The sequence below is a fragment of the Amphiprion ocellaris genome, chromosome 4 (genome assembly GCF_022539595.1).
Source record: "Amphiprion ocellaris isolate individual 3 ecotype Okinawa chromosome 4, ASM2253959v1, whole genome shotgun sequence".
Classification (NCBI taxonomy): domain Eukaryota; kingdom Metazoa; phylum Chordata; class Actinopteri; family Pomacentridae; genus Amphiprion; species Amphiprion ocellaris.
The window spans coordinates 34,310,505-34,329,931 of NC_072769.1; the positions used below are offsets into that span (position 1 = coordinate 34,310,505).

Below are 19,427 nucleotides of genomic sequence, written 5' to 3' on the forward strand. Positions count from 1 at the left end.
TGACAATGAAATATGTGTATTTTAATTGTAATGTGTGTGTAAATTCTCAACTTGAGTGCAAAAGTAAAAAAAATTGCATCAGCTACAAACGATTACATCAGTTTTATTCTCTGTATTGGGACTATGTTAAACTGCATCATGCCTATCAAATGAAAAATAAATCTATGTGCTAAAAAAGGAACAAAAGTGAAAATCCTCACATTCACTCACTTTGAATTCTTTCTGCACTTTAATTCTTTAATCTTTTGTCTTGTATTTTTCCAGCCCTTTAATGTTGTCTCAGCTGCACAAACAAAATAACTCTGTTAAAAGAACAAAATGTAAAAACCTTCCTCACAGTAAAAAGTTCCTCCTCTAATGATATTTTCATGAAAAATCTTAAGACATATGTGTTTTCAAGGACTATGGTTGGTCCTAATGGCTCTAATTTTTTGCATTTTATATACATTTTATCTAAACTTTCATCATATAGCTTATCAATCCTGTTTTAATTCTGACTCAGATTTTGTCTAGTTTTAATGTACTGTTTCATTCTCATGCTTTTTGCACTTAATTTATTGCATGTGCAGTACTTTGGTGAACTCTGATGCTTTTGAAATTTGCTCTATGAACTGGATATGATTTGATAAATGTGTAATATTTGAGCAATTTCATTTTTTTAATAGTCGAAAAATCAGTTGATTATTTTCTTCATTAATCGATTAGTTGTTTGGTCTATAATGTGCCAGAAAATATCTTGCTTTGTCCACAAAGCCATCCATAATTCAGAAGCTGGAAACACATCTTTTTGAGTCAAACTGACATCGCAGCTCTATTTTGAATCTGCAGCAAGAAATAATAAAAACCTTTACAGTTTCTCTCATTGCTCCAGAAAAGAGGACAAACAGTTGTTGATATTTATAAAGTCCTGAATCTGGCAGCATGCTGCAAAATCATATTTTGATTGACACGTGTCAGCACTTGCCCTGCAGCTTTTAAGTCTTTACTAACCAATGATCCCATTTTTTACTGTAATTAGTACGAAGTAACCTGCATGACTGCATTAAAGATCATAGATGCTGCAGGGCCACAATGAAACTCTGAGATTCCTGCTGGATCGGTGACGAAACTAAATGTCAACACTTGAAGAGAAGCTTCAGCTCGAGAGCGTTTAAGGAACTGCAAACATTTTCATGTACACAAAGTTGAGTAAGAGAAAAAATAAAAAATCGGTGAGCAGAGTCAGAAATAAAAACTGTCAAACACACTATGTAAACACATTTAAATCATTAGGAGAATTTGTAAGCCCCCGACTCGAGATGGCACTGTAATTAAATGTTATTAAGCAGCCTCTTTCTGATTGTGCTGCATTGTGTTCATGAGGAAATGTGCTGGACTATTTAAAGACGTTGGTAAACACCATTTAGACGTGGTGTGTGGTCTGCAGTTGACTGGGATACGACAGATTATTCTAATTCCGATTAAACTTTTCAGATTTCTCAAACTAGATTTAAATGTTTTGAGTTTTAGTTCAGATTTAAACGCCTGCAAAGACTGTTCTTGTGCTTAAATCTCTGCTACAGCTGCTGGTCAAGTCATGGAAAAGACCACAGGAGATCAGACTCTTCATGGCTCTAAGGTAAATCTACGAAGCTGGATTTTCTGTTGATGCCTCATGCTTCCATTTACACGACGGTCGTGTAATCAAACTCAGCCTTCGTCAGAGTGCTGCCTCAGAGAAAGATGAGCAGAGTTTGTAGGAAGTGACTTCCCGCCGGCCTGTCTGTGGTCTGTGTTTGTCAGTTGATTTGAAGCTGCTCCACCAACATGCTGCGACAGGAAAGGAATTAACTCAGCGAGACGGCAAAATAAAAAAAAAAGAAGAAGAAAAAGGAAAGGACCTCAAAGGGGATAGATGTTTTTAAAAAAATGCTAAATGAGCATTCAAAGCTGCTGCCATCAATTAAACGTGTTACAAGAAACTTGACGTTTAGCTCAAACTGTAAGCGTTTAGTTGGAGTTTGATTGTGATGTGAGTCACACAGTGTCAATATGAATAAGCAGAGTTGATGCAAAGATAAACGGATGGTTGCAGGTTCATGCATCAGAGAAGTGCATGTAGTACTATTCTGAACTACAACTCTGAGATGGTTTACTAGAGTTTTCTTAAAAAAAAAAAAAAACTATTTGCACTACTTCAGCTCAAACAATTCAGTGGGAAAAATGTACTTTCTACTCCACTACATTTATGTGACAACTTTTAAGATTTTACACAATGGATTGCATGACAAACCTTTAAATACAACACTTAGTTAAAGATTAAACCAGTGGTTTCCAATTTTGGGGGGCTTTTTTGAGTTGTTATCAGCTCCATCAAACAGTGATTCCTCCATGAAACTCCTTACATGGTTTCATTTCAATAAAACGATCCAATATATCAGCAAAGATTAAAAGTCTGTGTATCAGAACTGAGTTTTTCTTGAATTAATCATCAGTTATCTTATCTTTTCTGCACCTGTATATAAAACTGGATTGAAGTAGTTCAAACCTGCAGCAGCTACAACAGTAACCTGCTGCTGACACACTGATGCTAAAAACAGAACTTTGAATTACACTTTGCACTCTGTAGGGTTTTTCATGCAGAATCTTTACTTGTAATGGAGTTTTTTCCGCTGCTGTGTTGCAATGAAGGATGCGAATACTGAATGTGACATAAGACATAATAATGATTAACCTAATCTGTAAAGCATTTGTCTTATATTTGTGTAAGCTGTTAAACTTAGATCATTTTCAAAGAAAGACTCTGTAGGAATTTAATCTATTACAGTTTACAGTCCATTTTGCAAACTTACTTCTACTGCTTCAGGTCAAGAAGAAAAAAACTAACTTGTGCAAAGTGGAGTGAAGCAAAAGATGTGCACAAGGCTATCAAGATGACTGTAAGTTAAGTTTAAAAAAGAAATTTAAGGTTTATTAGCTGAATATGCTTACAAGGGCATTGACTCTGGATGTGTCGATGCATTTACACAACAATGTTCAGGAGTAAATACACATTAGAATATCCCAAACTGAAGGGATAAACATGAAAACTATTAGATAAAGACTCTCCGGCCTCTTCATCTAATACTCTGTCATAACTTATAAACAATAATAAGTAGTAGTGTGCTGTACTGTATTACATTTAAAAGTAATATTTATCATATATCTTAATGGGGGTGGACAAAAAAAATTATAAACCTAAAGATAAGTCCTTTATTTCTCCCCACGCCAGGGGAAATTTACATTTTTACAGCAGCTTATGTAGCAATAGACGTAGTGATATGAATAAAATAATAATAGAACAGTAGTAATAATATTTACAATATATACAGGGGTGAGAGATGAGGATGAAAGAGTATATATATATATATATATATATATATATATATATATATAAATGTAGAAGTTTTGTCAAACTAATAGCAGAGCTGTTGAAGTGGATTGTGTTGAATGCTGCAGGTATTAAAATGGTTAGTTAGTGTATAATTATACAGAAGAGATATGAATGTAATAGAAATAACAGATCACACTGGTACTGTAGATTGTTTACAGGCGATGCAACCATGTAAGTATGCATTAAATAAACATTAAATTGATGATGAAATAAGCTAGTTTTCCAATATTTTTTCCAAACGATTATTTCCAAGCTTAATAACTTTATATTATCTGATATTACGCAGTTATTTATATTACTCGCCTTGAACTTGTCCTCCAGAAGCCATTTATCTTTGCTCTGCAGGTCGTGTTCTTAGAGATACCTTTGAAAATAGATGAGACTATTTCAGATTTTCTTCTATTTTATCATTAAATAAAGTTTTTTGTTCATATTAGACTTCAGACTACAGCTGTTGTACAGACACACACTCGTCTGAAAGGAGTGAAGAAGTAACGTGACTTATTATAATCAAGTTTTGCCATTGAAAAACAAAACATTTTGGAAACCGCTGCAGTAGAAATACAATGCAAGTCTTCAGCAGTAGAAGAAGTACTTAGATCCCAAGTACAAGTAGCACTAGAGTACTGTGAAAATACTTGACTACAAGTAAAAACCTGCATTCACACCTGGTTAAAGTCAAATGTAAAAGTATGTACCCTCCAGAAAATGGCATTATACTGTTATATATGATGCTACATGATGCTGCATGATTACTGCTGATAGAAGGTTTATTATATTCTCAACCCATAAAAGAACATCCAACCTTTCATTTTATTACAAAAATTTAAATTTGAAATCACCAAATCTGGATATAAATGGTGCTAACTAAAGTTATTTTGAGTAGTATACTTTGTGAACTGTTGTGTGAAAATGTTCACCCTGTCACTTTTTACAGTAGCCTGCTCTTCATCGTTATTCTTCTTTTTGGCAGTTTTTAATAGTGTTTTGGAAAATCCGACCACTACTGGTTGCATTTTACAGTCCAATAAATCACAACTCATGAGAAACGTTCACACTGGGAACGCGTCATAGAACGTTCTTTCATAAAACATTTCCACAACATTACATTACAACATTAACATTGGGAGGATATTGTCAGTTCATGTTGTCTCGATGTTATCAGATCCTCTGATGATAGAAAATTGTTCATAAAAAGGTTCCTGTATTGTGAGATCTTCACATAGACAGAACATTATAACTGGGATGTTCTGAGGATGTTTGGAGACCGTCGTTGGATTATGTTCAATGATAGTAAAGGAAGAACGTTCTCAAAGGAACATTCAAAAAATGTTTTCTAGATGTTATCGAGGCCTCAGATGATAGAACTTCTTTTACAAAACATTCCTGTATTGTCGTTTATTTACAAATTAGAACAATTTTCCTGCAATTTTCACATTGGGAACATATTACTGAGCATTTTTTAAACAAAACACGACCACAGTGTTTGCCAACGTTAACAAAGTAGCATTCAAAAAATGTTTTCAAGATGTTATCAAGTCCTACGATGATCTTTAATGATACGTTCCTGTACTGTGAGGTATTAACAAAGGTAGAACATTTTAATTGCAATGTTCACTTTGTTAACACACTATAGAACGTCTTTCATAAGGAGGTTCCTGCATCGTGAGAGCATTTCAAAGGTAGAACATTTTGACTGCAATGTTCTGAAGATGTTTGGAGAACGTTGTTGGGGTTATGGATTATGTTCCATGGTGATAAAGGAAGAACATTTTCAAAGCAGCGTTCTAAAAAGTTTTCAAGATGTTATTAAGCCCTCTAATGATAGAACATCTTCTACAACACATTGCTGTATTGTGAGATATTAACAAAAGTAGAACATTTTGCTACAGTCTTCACACTAAGAACTTTATAGAACCTTCTTTTTACACAACATTCCCACAATGTATCCCAATGTTAACATAGGAAGGACGTTCTTAATGCAACATTCAAAAAAGGTTCTCTAGATGTTATTGAGTCCTCTGATGATAGAACGGCTTTTATGAAACGTTACTGTATTGTGAGAAACTAATAAAGGTAGAACATTTTTCCCGCAATGTTCTAAGGATGTTTGGAGAACATTGTTGGGGTAACAGATTATGTTTCATGGTGATAAAGGAAGAACTTTCCCAAAGGATTATTCAAAGGATAGAATGTCTTTCTAGAACATTTCGGCTGAATTGTTCAATTTGGGAACACATTATTAAATGTTCTTTTTATAAAGCATTACCACAACAACTCCAAGTTTTAATGATGTTTTAAAGAACACTGAAGGACATTTACCACTTTAAGTACTGATCCTGTGAGGCTAAAAATCACTGGAGACAAAAACTGCAATGTCCAGAGGATGTTTGGAGAACGTTGTTGGGGCCACAGATTATGTTCCGTAATAACAAGAAAGAATGACCTCAAATCAACGTTCAAAAAATGTTCTCTAGATGTAATCAAGTCCTCTAATGATAGAAAGGCTTTTATGAAAACGTTTCTGTATTGTGAGATATCAACAAGGTAGAACGTTTTGCCTGCAATGTTCTGAAGATGTTTGGAGAACGTTGTTGGGGTAACAGGTTATGTTCCGTGGTGATAAAGGAAAAGTGTTCTTAATGCAACATTCAAAAATAGTTTTTCTAGATGTTATCGAGTCACCCAATGATAGAATATCTTTGATAAAATGTTTTTGTATTGTGAGATATTAACAACAGGAGAACATTAGACCGTATTAGGGAACGTTCTTCACTAAAACATTACCACCATGTTTCCCAGTGTTAACAGAGGGAGCGTGTTCTCAAAGCAACCTTCAAAAAATATTTTACAGATGCTATTGAAGCCTCCGATGACAGAACGTCTTTTATAAAACATTCCTGCACTTTGAGATATTAACAAAGGCAGAATATTTGAATGTTTTAAAGATGTTTGGAGAACATTGTTGGGGTCACAGATTATGTCCCATGTTAATAAAGGCAGAGCGTTTTCCAAGCCTTCAGATATTTTCTAGACGTTATCAAGTCCTCTGATGATAGATCATCTTTTATTGTAATGTATTAATGAAGGTAGAACATTTTGACTGCAATGTTCTGAGGACGTTCTGAAAGCAGCATTATAAATGTCTATTCTACATGTGCTTTTAGGCGCCTGATGACAGAACATCTTTCATAAAATGTTCCTCTAGTGTGAGATATTAACATAGGCAGAGCATTTTGCTAGCAATGTTCTGAGGATGTTTGGAGAACGCTGTTGAGGCCACTGATTATGTTCATGAACGTTCTCAATGCAACATTCAAAAAAAGTCTTCTAGATAATATATAGTCGTCCGATGACAGAACATTTTTAATAAACTGGGAACCGATTTGAGAACGTTCTCTTGTTAAGACAGAGAGGATGTTCTCAATGCAACATTTGTAAAACAAATTAGGAATATTGGTGCATAATGGTCTAACAATGTTTTTCGAGAACATTACTAGAACTTTGTAGAACTTCCTCAGGATATTTTCAGAACAAAGTACTTTGGTTGTAAATGGAGCAGTGTTTTCCTTTTTTAATGGAACATTTATTTTATAATAAAAAAAAAGTTTTTTAGACTTATATTCCATTTTTACAGTAATTTATTCCAGTTTACATGAACTCCTCTGGGCTCATGCAGCAGAAATAAAACGGAAAATGTGTAAAATGCACATGAAACGTTCTACTCGAATAAAAGTCCTCCACAGTTCTCTCTATCCTGTGTTTTTTTCCCAGACTTTCGTTCAGCTCCAGCCGAGGAGGCGCATCTCCGGAGCGGCCGGTGGGCGGAGCCTGCGGCGGCTCTAGACGTGCAGCCTATCATAAGGCTCGTCACTGCTCGCTGCGCCGCTCACCTGCGCGCCTCACACCACCTCACCTGGACCGACCGCGATGGAGGAAAGCACATGAAATATGACGAGGATATTATTTTCCTGTGCGCACTTTTCGACTGAAGGAAGAAGAAGCAGCAGAACTGACTCAGAAGTTTGTCTCAGACAGAAAATATAGCAGCAGCAGTTTCCAGGACGAACAGGTAAGTCGAGTTTTAATCTGCTGTCAGTGTCTGAAGTGTTACCGCAACTCTTTATATCATTAGCACGAGCACAAATCACCTTACTGGGCTTTAACTGAGCTGCAGCAGCGACCTGAAGGTTTAAAACCAGCTGTAGAAAGAGATTTTTTTAGAGAATTAAAGTAACAAAAAAGCCTCAGCATACAGAAACTAAAACTCCTTTGACTTTGAGACAGAAATAATAAACTAATAAACTTCAACTTACTGCCACTAAATATTATTCTAATTACTATATTTTAGAGGACAGTATAGGGCATGTATATGGTCGAGAACTAAATAAAACATCATTATAAATGGAATATAAGACTACAATGTACAACTTTTCAGGTACAACATCAAAAATCCAACTTTCCTGCACCAAAAAAACAAAATACAAGTTAACCTGCAGGTGTTGTTCAGCATTGACTAACATCAAAAATGATTATGCAGATTTTCTTTCTTTAAATTTTTATAATAATTTTTCATCTAACCAACTAAGAGAGGAATCAAACCTGCACATTTCTTTAATGAAAAAGGAATAAAGTCTCTAGATTTAATCGCTGTGTGAACATCTTAAAGTTCTTTTGTGCTTCTTTTTCTGACTAAAAAAAGAATTTGCAATATTTAAAGTATAACACTAGAATCCTTACATGTCTCTCAATATGTAAAATTAAAGCAAAATTAAAGATTTCTCAGAATAGATGATAATTTCCAGTGAATTCAAGAAAAGACAAAGAATTTAAACTAAGATTCAGAGATTTATTATGTCTTACACACAAACAGTTATTAAAAGGCTGTTTAAAAATGTTAATATGCAATAAATTAAGCTGATTTCAGATCAATCTATGCTGCTTAGTTGCAGTTTTTCATAAATATGTTAGCAAAGGAAAAGTTTTATTCAGTAAAGTTGCCTAACTGTAACTGATCCATATTCCAAATGCAGTTCTGTACTTCAGCATCAGGAACAAGTACGTGCACGCATTTAACATTTTCTTAAGCAAGAAAATACTGGTAATAAAATATACTTAAACTGGCAAAAATCAAAGTACCAACACACAGAGCAGCCGCTTACATCAATATATAATCATTTAAGTAATATGTAATTAGTACGTTAACATTGTAAATGATACAAGTGTAATTAATTTTAATTATTTTATGTCTTGGCTGATAATTTGATGTAATACAGCAGCTATGTTTCATAATATTCTTGAAACTGCTCTGTTTTCCATGTAAAAGTTGAACATGTGATGTTATATAAAGTTGCATAAGATAGAAAAACTCAAAGTGCTAAAACTTGGACTTTCTAGTAACTTTCAACCACTGTATATGTATTTTTTCTTGTAAATGTAGGTGTATATACAGAACAGGAGAGCAAGTGCTGCATCTCTAAAATGTTGTCTTTTATGAAATGTTTGATATTTGTTATTTAATGACAGCATAAAGAAATCAAATTGTCTTCAGATGAGTTTCTGCTTATGCACAGTGTGTAAAAAAGCAAAACTGCAGCTTATTTTTTGTACATTTTCACTGTTAAAGTTGACAAAATCGGCTTGAAACTCACTCAACGTACAGTCACAATAATGCCTCTGTAAACCCAAAATGAAACAGATTTACAGTTTCTTTGTCCTCTTATGTAAAAGAATTTTTAAAAACACTCCTAAAAGCGACGGTCATAAGAGCTGCTGTGTAAATCATGGTGAAATATGCAGCAGAGAACATATTTTATGCAACTGCGTGTGTGAATCAGTGTCTCGCAGGTCGTCTTAAATCACTGACGATGTAAAGCTGTCATCCATATCTAAACTATCTGTGCACTTAAAGCACAGAGCAACAGATTAGCAGAGATCACCGCTGTGTCTTCAGCTTTCTGTTTATCCTTTGCTCATGTGTGCAAAGGGAATTCTCAGTTCTAAAACTGAGGCAAAGGATTTTCCATAGACTTTGCTCGTCACGCCAGTTTTTGGTGTTTGTCTTCGCACCGCAGCATTTTCTCGCACCTGGACACTGCATAAAGCCGATTTTGACAAAAATGAGACAAGTGATGTGACCACTGACAAACTGCTCCACTCCACCCAACTCACACAGGTTTAAACAGTTTGCTTGTACATGCCATTTGACCCAAACAAGGCCTGTTGGAGTGTCAGGAGACAGGAAGTGGGGTTATTCTGGCAGGAGATGGGAGGAAAATGACTTTAAAGTTTGCAGAATTTTTCCAAAATAAGCTGGATGTAACAGCGTAAACTAGCAGCTGAGTAGTCAAGTTTAATTGTCAGGTTTCCGTACGAAAAGATGTGGTGTTTTGTGTGAATTTCTGAGTTACAGTAAACCTTTATTAATCCCATATTGGGGAAATTTGAGAAATATCAGTAGAGACATAAAAAATGAACCAAAACATATACATAAATAATAGTTCTGTCTGGATGCAGACATAACAATATTGCACATATCAATGGTTTGGTGCAGAGAGTTAATAGAAAATGTAAAAATCTGCGTTCAAACTGTGGTAATATCTGTTATCAGGCAGTCGAGTTCTTATAAAACCATAGATGGAGTTGTTACCATGTGTAAAAGAAGCAAAACTGTAGTTTTTTTGTGCATTGTTACTGTAAAAGTTGATAAAATTGGCATGAAGCTACTTCTAAGTATAGGCACAAACAATGCCACTCAGTAAAATGAAACAGATTGATAGTTTCTGTTTCCTCCCATGTAAAAGGATTAAAAAACACTCCAAACCGCACTCACATCTGTTATCAGGTTGTCGAATTCTGATAAAATTGGTCAAAATTGGCATGAAAGTCACCGTAAGTGCCGACAGCAACTCTGAACATTCAGTAAAGTCAAGGTGAAATAGAGCTACAGTATTTGTGCCATAAAGGATTATGAACGTTCCTGAAGAGTCCTTTATGGTGAAGCACAGTGCGTAAAAGAAGCAAAACTGCAGCTTACTTTTGTGCATTTTTACTGTAAAAGTCATCAGAATCTGCATGAAAGTCACTCCAAGCACAGTCACTGATGACGACTTGAAAAATTCAGTAAAAGTTTTTGTTTCCTCCCACGTAAAAAGGATTAAAAAATGCTCCAAACTGCACTCGCATCTGCTATCAGGTATTTAAATTCTAATAAAATCTCAGATGGAGTTCATTCTGCTGAAGCACAGTGTATAGGAAAAGCGTAACTGCAGCATTTTCGTGCATTTTTACTATAAAAGTTGTCAAAATTGGCATAAACTCACAAAATACAACCACCCATGATGACTGAAACTTTAGTAAAGTAAAACAAACATGAAGAAAGGATTAAAAAATGGTCCAAACTGCGCTCTCATATGTGTGATGAGGTAGTCGATTTCTTATAAAATCTCAGATGGAGTTCTTTCTGCTGAAGCACTGTGTGTAAGAGAAGCGAAACTGCAGCTTAATTTTGTGCAATTTTACTGTAAAAGTTGTTCAAATCTGCGCAAGATTCACTCAAAGTACAATCACTGATAACGACTCTGAAAACTAAAAGTTTCTTTGTCCTCCTACGTAAAAGGATAAAAAAATGCTCCAAACTATGCTCATATCTGCTATCAGATAGTAAAATTCTAATAAAATCTGAGATGAAATTGTTTCTGTTGAAGCACGGTGTGTAGGAAAAGCAAAACTGCAACCTTTTTATGTGTATTTTTCTGTAAAAGTAGTTGAATTTTGATGAAATCTCAGATGAAATTCTTTGTGCTGAAGCACAGTGTGTAAGAGAAGCACAACTGCAGCTTATTTTTGGCAATTTTTTTTACTGTAAAAGCTGTCAAAATCGGCTTGAAACTCACTAAATACAGCCGCCCATGATGACTGATAATTTAGTAAAGTAAAACAGATAATTTCTGTGTCCTGCATAGAAGGTTTTAAAAAAAAACACTCCAAACTGTGCTCATAGAGTTCTTTCTGCTGAAGCACAGCTTGTACGAGAAGCAAAACTGCTGCATATTTTGTGCATTTTTGCTGTAAAAGTAGTCGAAATTGGCATGTAATTATAATAATGACTCGGTAAAAACTCAGTAAAAGTTTCTGTCTCCCCCCCCATGTTAACAAGATTAAAAATGCTCTTAACTCTGTTCATATCTTTTGTCGTGTTCTTTCTGCTGAAGTGTGTAAGAAAAGCAAAACCGCTGCTTATTTTTGTGGATTTTTACTATAAAAGTAGTCAAATTGTAATAAAATCTCAGTTTTGCGTCGTTTCTGCGTCTCGAGGCCTCTCCTGGATGGCAGACTTGTAAACGGGGGCCTTGCCGGGTCTTGGCCGGGCAGGTTTTATGACCAGCAGCTCTGTCATTGCTCTGCACCGTCCTCCTCCTCCTCCTCGCCAGCTGTTTCCCTCCGGAGCTCGCGGCGCTCCCAGCACTTTAGCGAACCGGAGGAGGGATGCTGCCATCTCGTTTTTTTTTTTGTTTACAGTCCTGTCAGTAAGAGCAGAGTCGGGTCTCCGCATTCTTAAAAAAATTACAGAGCAGCGGCAGCAGCAGCTCTGGCTCCAGATGAAATAAATCAGCTTGACCTTTAACACTAGACCTTTCATTAGGGAATTCCAAACTAATTGCTTTACAATTTCATTGGGACTAGAAAGCCTCTCTGAGTGGCTTTGACTCAACGTTTGGGAAGTAAGTGTAATCCTCTTGGTTTGGCTGTATTGACTCAACAAATTGAGATCCACAGAGGGGATCCTTCACTGTCAGTCTTCCACTGACCTCTGGTTCGTTTTTTTCAGATATCACACCGACTGATCTGTAGCCTCTAAAGCAGCTTTACTGTTTCCTGCTGTAAAGATAATTGTAGATGCTCAAAGATAGGGTGTGTGCATGAGGGCTGGAAGTCAACAAGATTGTTTGGAGCCGAAGTCTCGCAGCTTCATGCCATAAATTTCCAGACTCATCCGACTTTAACAAGCTTTGTGTCACCTGGAAATCGGAGCCCTCCTCCCGCCGATGTGTACACGAGCTCACATTCCTAGCGACAGGATGCTGTTTCCGAGCATGTGCTTCATAATTATACACATAAAGTAATTGTTCCCATGTTATTGTTGGTGCTCTCCATTCTCAGGCTCCTGAATACCGTCAGTCTGCAACTGTTGATGCTTTGTGCCGCCGGTGTAAGAGGCAGGGCGTTTTTATGGGATTCTTTTTGCAACCTGCCTGCAGGGCTGTTGTTGTAAATCATGTGTGATTCATAAAAAACTGGTTCTCCTGTCTGCCAGGTTTCATCTCCACAAACCCCAGAGACGTACAAATAGACTTTGGCCCGCAGCCATACCTCCCTGGAACTTCTTCCTTTACCAAACTGCTCTCCCGTCAACACTCTCGTCCCTCCCCCATCTCGCTGGCTTTACCTCCCCCTCAGCCGCTGCCTCTGCCTCTGCCTCTGCGCAGGCCAGCGATGTTGTTTTCTTTGACGGTCCTCCATGGGAAGTACCTGGCAGCCGATGCATGTGGCAGGATTCTGCCTGGACACGTCCGTCTCCCCCTCTCTTCTGTCTCCACGGCCACGCAGCGTGAGAACGACAGTATCCATGGCGACGGAGGAGGCGTGCTTGAAGTTGGCTAGTAAAACGCTGTAGACAGGAGGATTTAGGCCTGAACCTCTGAAGTTCAGGAACATTAAATCAGCACAATTGGAGTAATTTCAAAGTCATAAAAAACAGTTGAAAGAAGCTGGACTTAAAGGACCCACGTGGTAAAAATTCATTTTTTTGTGTTTTGTAGTTGTTCCAGGAGCTTCAGTAAAAAGACACTGGACTTTTAGGTTCTCGAAACTTTCAAGAAGAACTTTCAGCCATGACCTGGATGACTGAGAATCTACATAGACATATCTGTGGTTGTTATAAACTTGGAGGTGTAAAATAAAAGTTAAGACACAGTGTAAAAACTAATTATGTAAAAAAAGGCGTGAAAGTTGGGCAGCAAAGGTATCAATCTTTGAAATACTGTAACATTCAAAAACTGTAAAAATGGTCAAAATAACTGCACATATTTGTAAAAAAAATTACAGTAAAATATAGAAAAAATAATGCAATTTTATGGTTACACATTGTAAAAACTAAGTAGTAATTGTAAAAACGTAGATAGGGAAAGATGGGAAATTGGTAAAATAACGAAAAATTGTTCAGCATTTTTGAATCCTTAAAATACGTTTTTTTTTCATTTAATGGCAAATATTTGTAAAAATAATGTTTTGCTGATTTAAATACAATAGAAATAATGTCAATTTATGGTAACACATTATAAAAGCAGCCTCAGCAGCCTTTTGATTTGGGTCTGGTTATGTACAGTTTGAATCCTCTTTTGCTGTCATTCTATTGGTTAATTTCAGTTATTTAACAAAACAGAGAAAATCAACATTATAAAATCAACATTACAGTTGAAAACTGTTTTTAAAGTTTTTTCTTTTGTTTAAGGAGATTTACTCCTGCCACTCCTCTCAACCAATTAGCATCCCAGGTGCTACTTCACACCAAACTAACAAATAGTTGCCCAGCTCAAACTGTGATTGAAAGGTCCGTGCTGTCGATCCTACTGCTCATGTGCACTAACTCTGTTTACATATTTATATTTTTGAGGGTTTTTTTTTTTTTTAAAGTTATTTTATTTGTATATAGTGTGCCATTTTCTATTTTTCATCTGTAGACGGGAGTCACTAATTGTAATTTCACTGTGTGGAAACACAATGACAATAAAGATTCTTGAATCTTGACTACAGACATAGAGTTTTCTTCCTGACTCAGCAGCTAATTGGTTTTACAGCGTAAAACAACCTGCTTAAAGTTGCCCCATAATCTGGGAGTTATCCAGCTTTTGTGAAATGAACCGTCCTTGCAGTATTTTAAGCTGAACAAGTATAAGACAAAATAAGGTTTAGTGAGAAAGAGTGAGTTTAGGAGGTGACAGTTTGTTCTTTCTCTCTGCAGGTGTTTTAAAGCACCACCACCCCACCATGTGGTAATCCTCTCGGTGTTGCCAGGAAAACGCTGAACAACACTTTGAGCAGCTGACCTCATCCACAGTCTTCACCTGCAGCAGCTGCCCTCATGGCCCACCCCTACGAGCCCTGGTTACGGACAGCACCACCTAGTGGCAGCTCAGAAGATATGAACATCCCCTCCTGGTGGGACCTTCACAGGGACGTGCAGCCAGGCAGCTGGATCGACCTGCAGACGGGTCAAGGTGTTGGTTTGCCGTCCGTGAGTCCGGGCAGCTCCATGGGGCTGCAGCCATCTTTAGGGCCTTATGGCTCCGACCCACAGCTGTGCACGCTGCCTCCAGCTCAGCATGCTCCGGCCTCGCACTCATCCCACCTCTTCTCCCAGGACGGCTTCAAGATGGAACCGCTGGCCCCTGAGATGCTGCAGCAGGAAACGTTCTCCTTGGAGGAACCTCAGGAGACCTCGGTGTCAGCTCGTCCCAAACCCCAGCGTCGCTCCTCCTCCAGAGGCGCCGGCCAGGCCGCATGCCGCTGCCCGAACTGCGTCCACGCCGAGCAGATGGGCCAGAGCACCGACGACAGCAGGAGGAAGCACATGCACAACTGCCACATCCCGGGCTGTGGCAAAGCCTACGCCAAGACCTCCCACCTGAAAGCCCACCTACGATGGCACAGCGGGGATCGGCCCTTCGTCTGCAACTGGCTCTTCTGTGGGAAGAGGTTCACGCGCTCTGACGAACTGCAGCGCCACCTACAGACGCACACCGGAGCTAAAAAGTTCAGCTGCGCGTTATGCCCCAGAGTGTTCATGCGCAACGACCACCTGGCAAAGCACATGCGCACACATGAGTCGCCGCCAGGACACGGCGAGGAGAGGGTGAACGGAGACGGCAGGATGGACAAAGGCTTCGATGCAGCGACGCCTCCGCAGTCGTCCTCAAATGTGTCCGACGGCACTGAGCCTCCACTTAAGCTGAAGTGTGAGACAGACCCGTCGGTGTCCAGCGTGACGGGGCAGTCCGGTTAAGTTCATCAGTTTCAGAAGATGAAGGGCTCACCATGTGGTCTCCTCTCTGTCGGAGAGGAGTCATAATTTTACAGTAGAAGAATAGAGCGTAGAAGAAAGTTTGGGACAAACTATTACAGATGAAAGCTGGATGGAACAAATACTCATCTATGGTCCTGTGAATTTACCAACTGGGTAAACTCAGTGATGTTATAGCAGAATAAAAAAGAGGAATTCTGTGCAGAAAAGTTTCCTCTGAAAAGTGAAAAGATGGCGAACAAGGCAACAGGTTGTTGCTGGACATCCATTGCTGCTAGAGCTACAACTGCCAGAAGACAAGAGACTGGATGAGTTCATCAGAAGGTGGCTTGGTGACTTGTTTACAATGAAATTAATCAAACATGTGGAATAGAAGAGCAGTTTTAATGAACTATTTCAAGGAAAGGAGGCAGCGATGATGTTTTCTTTATGTTTAAAACTGTCACCACGTGTGCAGCCTACTGTACTGGAAGATAATAACGTTTTAAAAAGGTTAGTAGCCATTTGGATGAGCGATGTCAAATAAAATGGTGTGCTACAGCAGCGCCAAAAAGACAATATATAATATAATATAATATAATATAATATAATATAATATAATATAATATAATATAATATAATATAATATAATATAATGGGAGATCCATGCGCTATATATTGTATTTACCAATAATTCTGTGCTTCTGTCACCACTGATCTCACAGTAGTAGAATGTGAACGGGTGTTCAACGTGAAACACCACAAAGCAAAGAACCACGGCAGTGATATGAAAAACTCACCTAAAACAAAAAAAAAACTGAACAGTGAAAATTCCTGTCAGGTAAGGAGATAAAGCCGGACATGGACAGAAAACGCCGCTGGAATAAATGAATCCGGCTTTTGTTGGGACACGCTGATGACAGCAGCCACAGCTGGCAACAAAATAAACACACATTATCCACATTATCCACCCTGTCAGCGCTACAAGCTGCTGCCATTGAACAAAACCTCAGGCACGAAGCTACACTTCATTAGGCAGATTAATCCAGAGCCCTGAGCATCCCCAAGATTTAAAGCTGCACTTAATATTTTTACAGTAACAATGGATCAGTATGTAATGTGAAAGATGTGTGATGTGGAGGTTTATCACTCAGCTCTGCTATTCAACTCAACTTTGCTTCATGTTCTGGCATCTTTTAGCCCATTGTTTTGATTTTCTGACCCTCTCAGCTCCCATCCACCCCGTTTCTAGCTGCAGGCAGCTCCTTTCAGCAAAGCCTTCTGATAAAACCCACTTAGCCTGCATTAAAGACAAAACAGGTAAAGGTAGCAACTAGTTTGCTAGCATGTGCACAGATCAGCCACAATATTAAAACAAGAGCCTGACAAATATGAAATTTTTGAGGCTGACAGCAGTTTTTAGGGTGTGAAAATTTCTGATATTAATATGTCACCTGATATTCAGTGATTGGGTCATTGTTTATTTCCCGCAATGTTTTTCACAGACGAGTTAGGAGCTTACTGTGATGACACCACTTGACTCTGCAACCACTATCTGATCGGCTGTCATACATGCTCTGCTACATGTGCTGCACACCGTGCTGACAGTGACGTAAACAATAAAGATGGAGCTGTTGCTGGGCAAACTATGTGATGACACTATTTCAAAATTATCCCAAGAATCTTTTTCTGCATTATGTTTGGGTAAAAAAAGACAAAAAGTTTATATATGGCCACACCGATATATCTATAATAGGCCAATATTGGCTGATAATCAATATTCGATCAACTGATATAACAGTCAGGCTTTAATTAAAACCTCTGATAAGTGAAGTGAATGACACTAATTGTCTTTTACAATGCAATGATCTGCTGGGAAACTGTGGGTCCTGCATTTGTATGGATGTTACTTTGACATGTACCACCCACCTAAACCCTGTTGCAGACCAAGCGCACCCCCTTCACGATAGCAGCCTCTTCCAGCAGGACTCCGCCACAATGCAAAAACTGCTTTGGAATAATTCGAGGGACACGACAAAGAGCCCAAGGTGTTGACCAGCCTCCAAAAGTGTCCACAGAGGCCCCATTCTGCAACCTACAGGACCCAAAGGATCCAATGTCTGACCAGTCAGAGCTGTTCCGGTGACGAAATAATAGGAAAAACAGTGGTTTTAATGTTGTGGCTGATCAGTTTACTTAACTGTAATACCTGAAATTTCCTCAAGATGTTGGTGGAGACTAAAAAAGATTAAAATGAGGAGTTATTTTTTTTTGGTGACAAGAACTCCAAATAAATGCTAATGAGGCTGCTGAATGTGTAATTAGCGAATTAATGGCTAACACATTCACCATAAAGGTGAAAATACAATCATAATACGTAAATGTCACGTTTACGGGTTGATCTGCTGCCCCCAAGAGGACAAACATGGAAGAAAAGTCTGAACAGAGCAGGTAAACGTTCATGGAATACAACGTCCATGTCAAAAAATGCAAAAGAAAACCTCATAAAGGCTCTAAATGTTTAGGTTTAGCAGAAAGTGGTACTACCAAATCTATCCAAGTTTACCTCATTAAGCAACTCTATCTTCCAAATGCCATCAGCCCCATAACCTTTTGCATGTCGGATCAAGCTATAGTCCCAATTATCAACAAAGAATGTGGGAAATGCTCATCTCTCATCACATTTTATTAACAGCTGTTGGTGCCTCTGAGCTGCAGTTTTTATGTGTTCGCTGACAAATAATTTAACAAAACACTGTTGAAACATGAGCACCAGAGAAAGACTGTCAGCAGTCAAGGAAATGAAATAAAATGCAACTGAACAACACAAGCAGCAGCAGCAGAAATTCTTTAGGTTTCGTGTGTTGGATAGTTAACTTTCATAATCAATATTGTATGATCAATAGTTCTGTAGCAAGCAGCTTCACAGTTTAAAACAATATTAGGATGTATGTAAACCATCACAGACATTAGGCAGATTTTTATATATTAGGGAGCTCGCATTACTGCCAGCTCATGATTGCTGTATTTATGTATAGATGATAAGAAATGGAAGACAGTGCTTAAACAGTAGTCAATTACTGTGTATTGTCTATTATTATTATTTTGATGTTCTTATAGATAGGCTTATCATGTTTCCTTTATGGAACTTTTTAAAGTGGTTGCTGTAGTAAATGTCTTAGTTGTGGAAACTGTAATAAAATAAGTTCAAAAACTTTTAATAAGTTAATATCGTGGTGTAACAACTTGTATTTAATCTATTGTTGTTCCTTATTAAATAAAAACATATGTATATGCTGTGTCCATATCTAACTTTTATTTAGAGAAGGCAGATTTGCAGAGTACAGTTTAAGTTGCCTTCACTTTGCAGATAAAGTTGCAGATTACAAAAAACAAACAAAAAAAAAACAATTATGGTATAATGATGATGTTCTGGGAGCCTACGAATTATTCAGAAATTACACTGGATGTTTCTGTGGGATTGTATTGTTTTAATGCAATAGTAGCAGTAGCTGGGAAGCTAAATGGGTTTGAAAATAATAAAATACAGTAATTATCATTTTTTTCTGACTTTCTATTGATTATAATCCCAATTAAGTTACCATCTTAATTTTTAGGTGAACTTTTAGTTCAGAAATTGCGTTTAATTTTAATCCCAACAAATTTTTATCCCAAGAGAGTGTGTTGCGTTTAGGGACAGTATTCTGTCTTGATGCGCTGTCAGAAGTAACAATATTGATGATTTCACAGGCAGAACGCATGGCTGCAATGTCAGTATCAGTTGGAAAAATACGTTACATGTGAGATCTGTCATTTCGTTTATGCAACAACATAATAAAAAAAGAAAACATGTATTTTCTTATCTAATTAATTTCGACTTAAAGCCACTGAAAGCACACGTTGATGTAATGTCTGAGCGTACCTCGGGCCCTGAAGGTACCGTAATCTGTACGG

General features: G+C 37.7%; 2 protein-coding genes across 2 annotated transcripts in view; one reads left to right on the forward strand and one right to left on the reverse strand.

Moving 5' to 3' along the window:
- The window catches only part of scrn2 (secernin 2), a 49,769-nt gene that overhangs the window by 24,083 nt on the left and 6,259 nt on the right, over positions 1–19,427 (reverse strand). The gene's annotated exons all lie outside the window — the stretch shown is intronic.
- Positions 7,301–18,774, forward strand: LOC111575050 (transcription factor Sp6-like). Its single transcript, XM_023279957.3, has 2 exons — positions 7,301–7,484; positions 14,436–18,774. Exon 2 carries the CDS (start codon positions 14,556–14,558, stop codon positions 15,474–15,476), a length of 921 nt encoding a protein of 306 aa, XP_023135725.1. The 5' UTR covers positions 7,301–7,484; positions 14,436–14,555; the 3' UTR covers positions 15,477–18,774.

Coding starts and splice junctions, on each gene's coding strand:
- LOC111575050 (XM_023279957.3), top strand. CDS start 14,556: ATGGCCCACCCCTACGAGCCCTGGTTACGGACAGCACCACCTAGTGGC.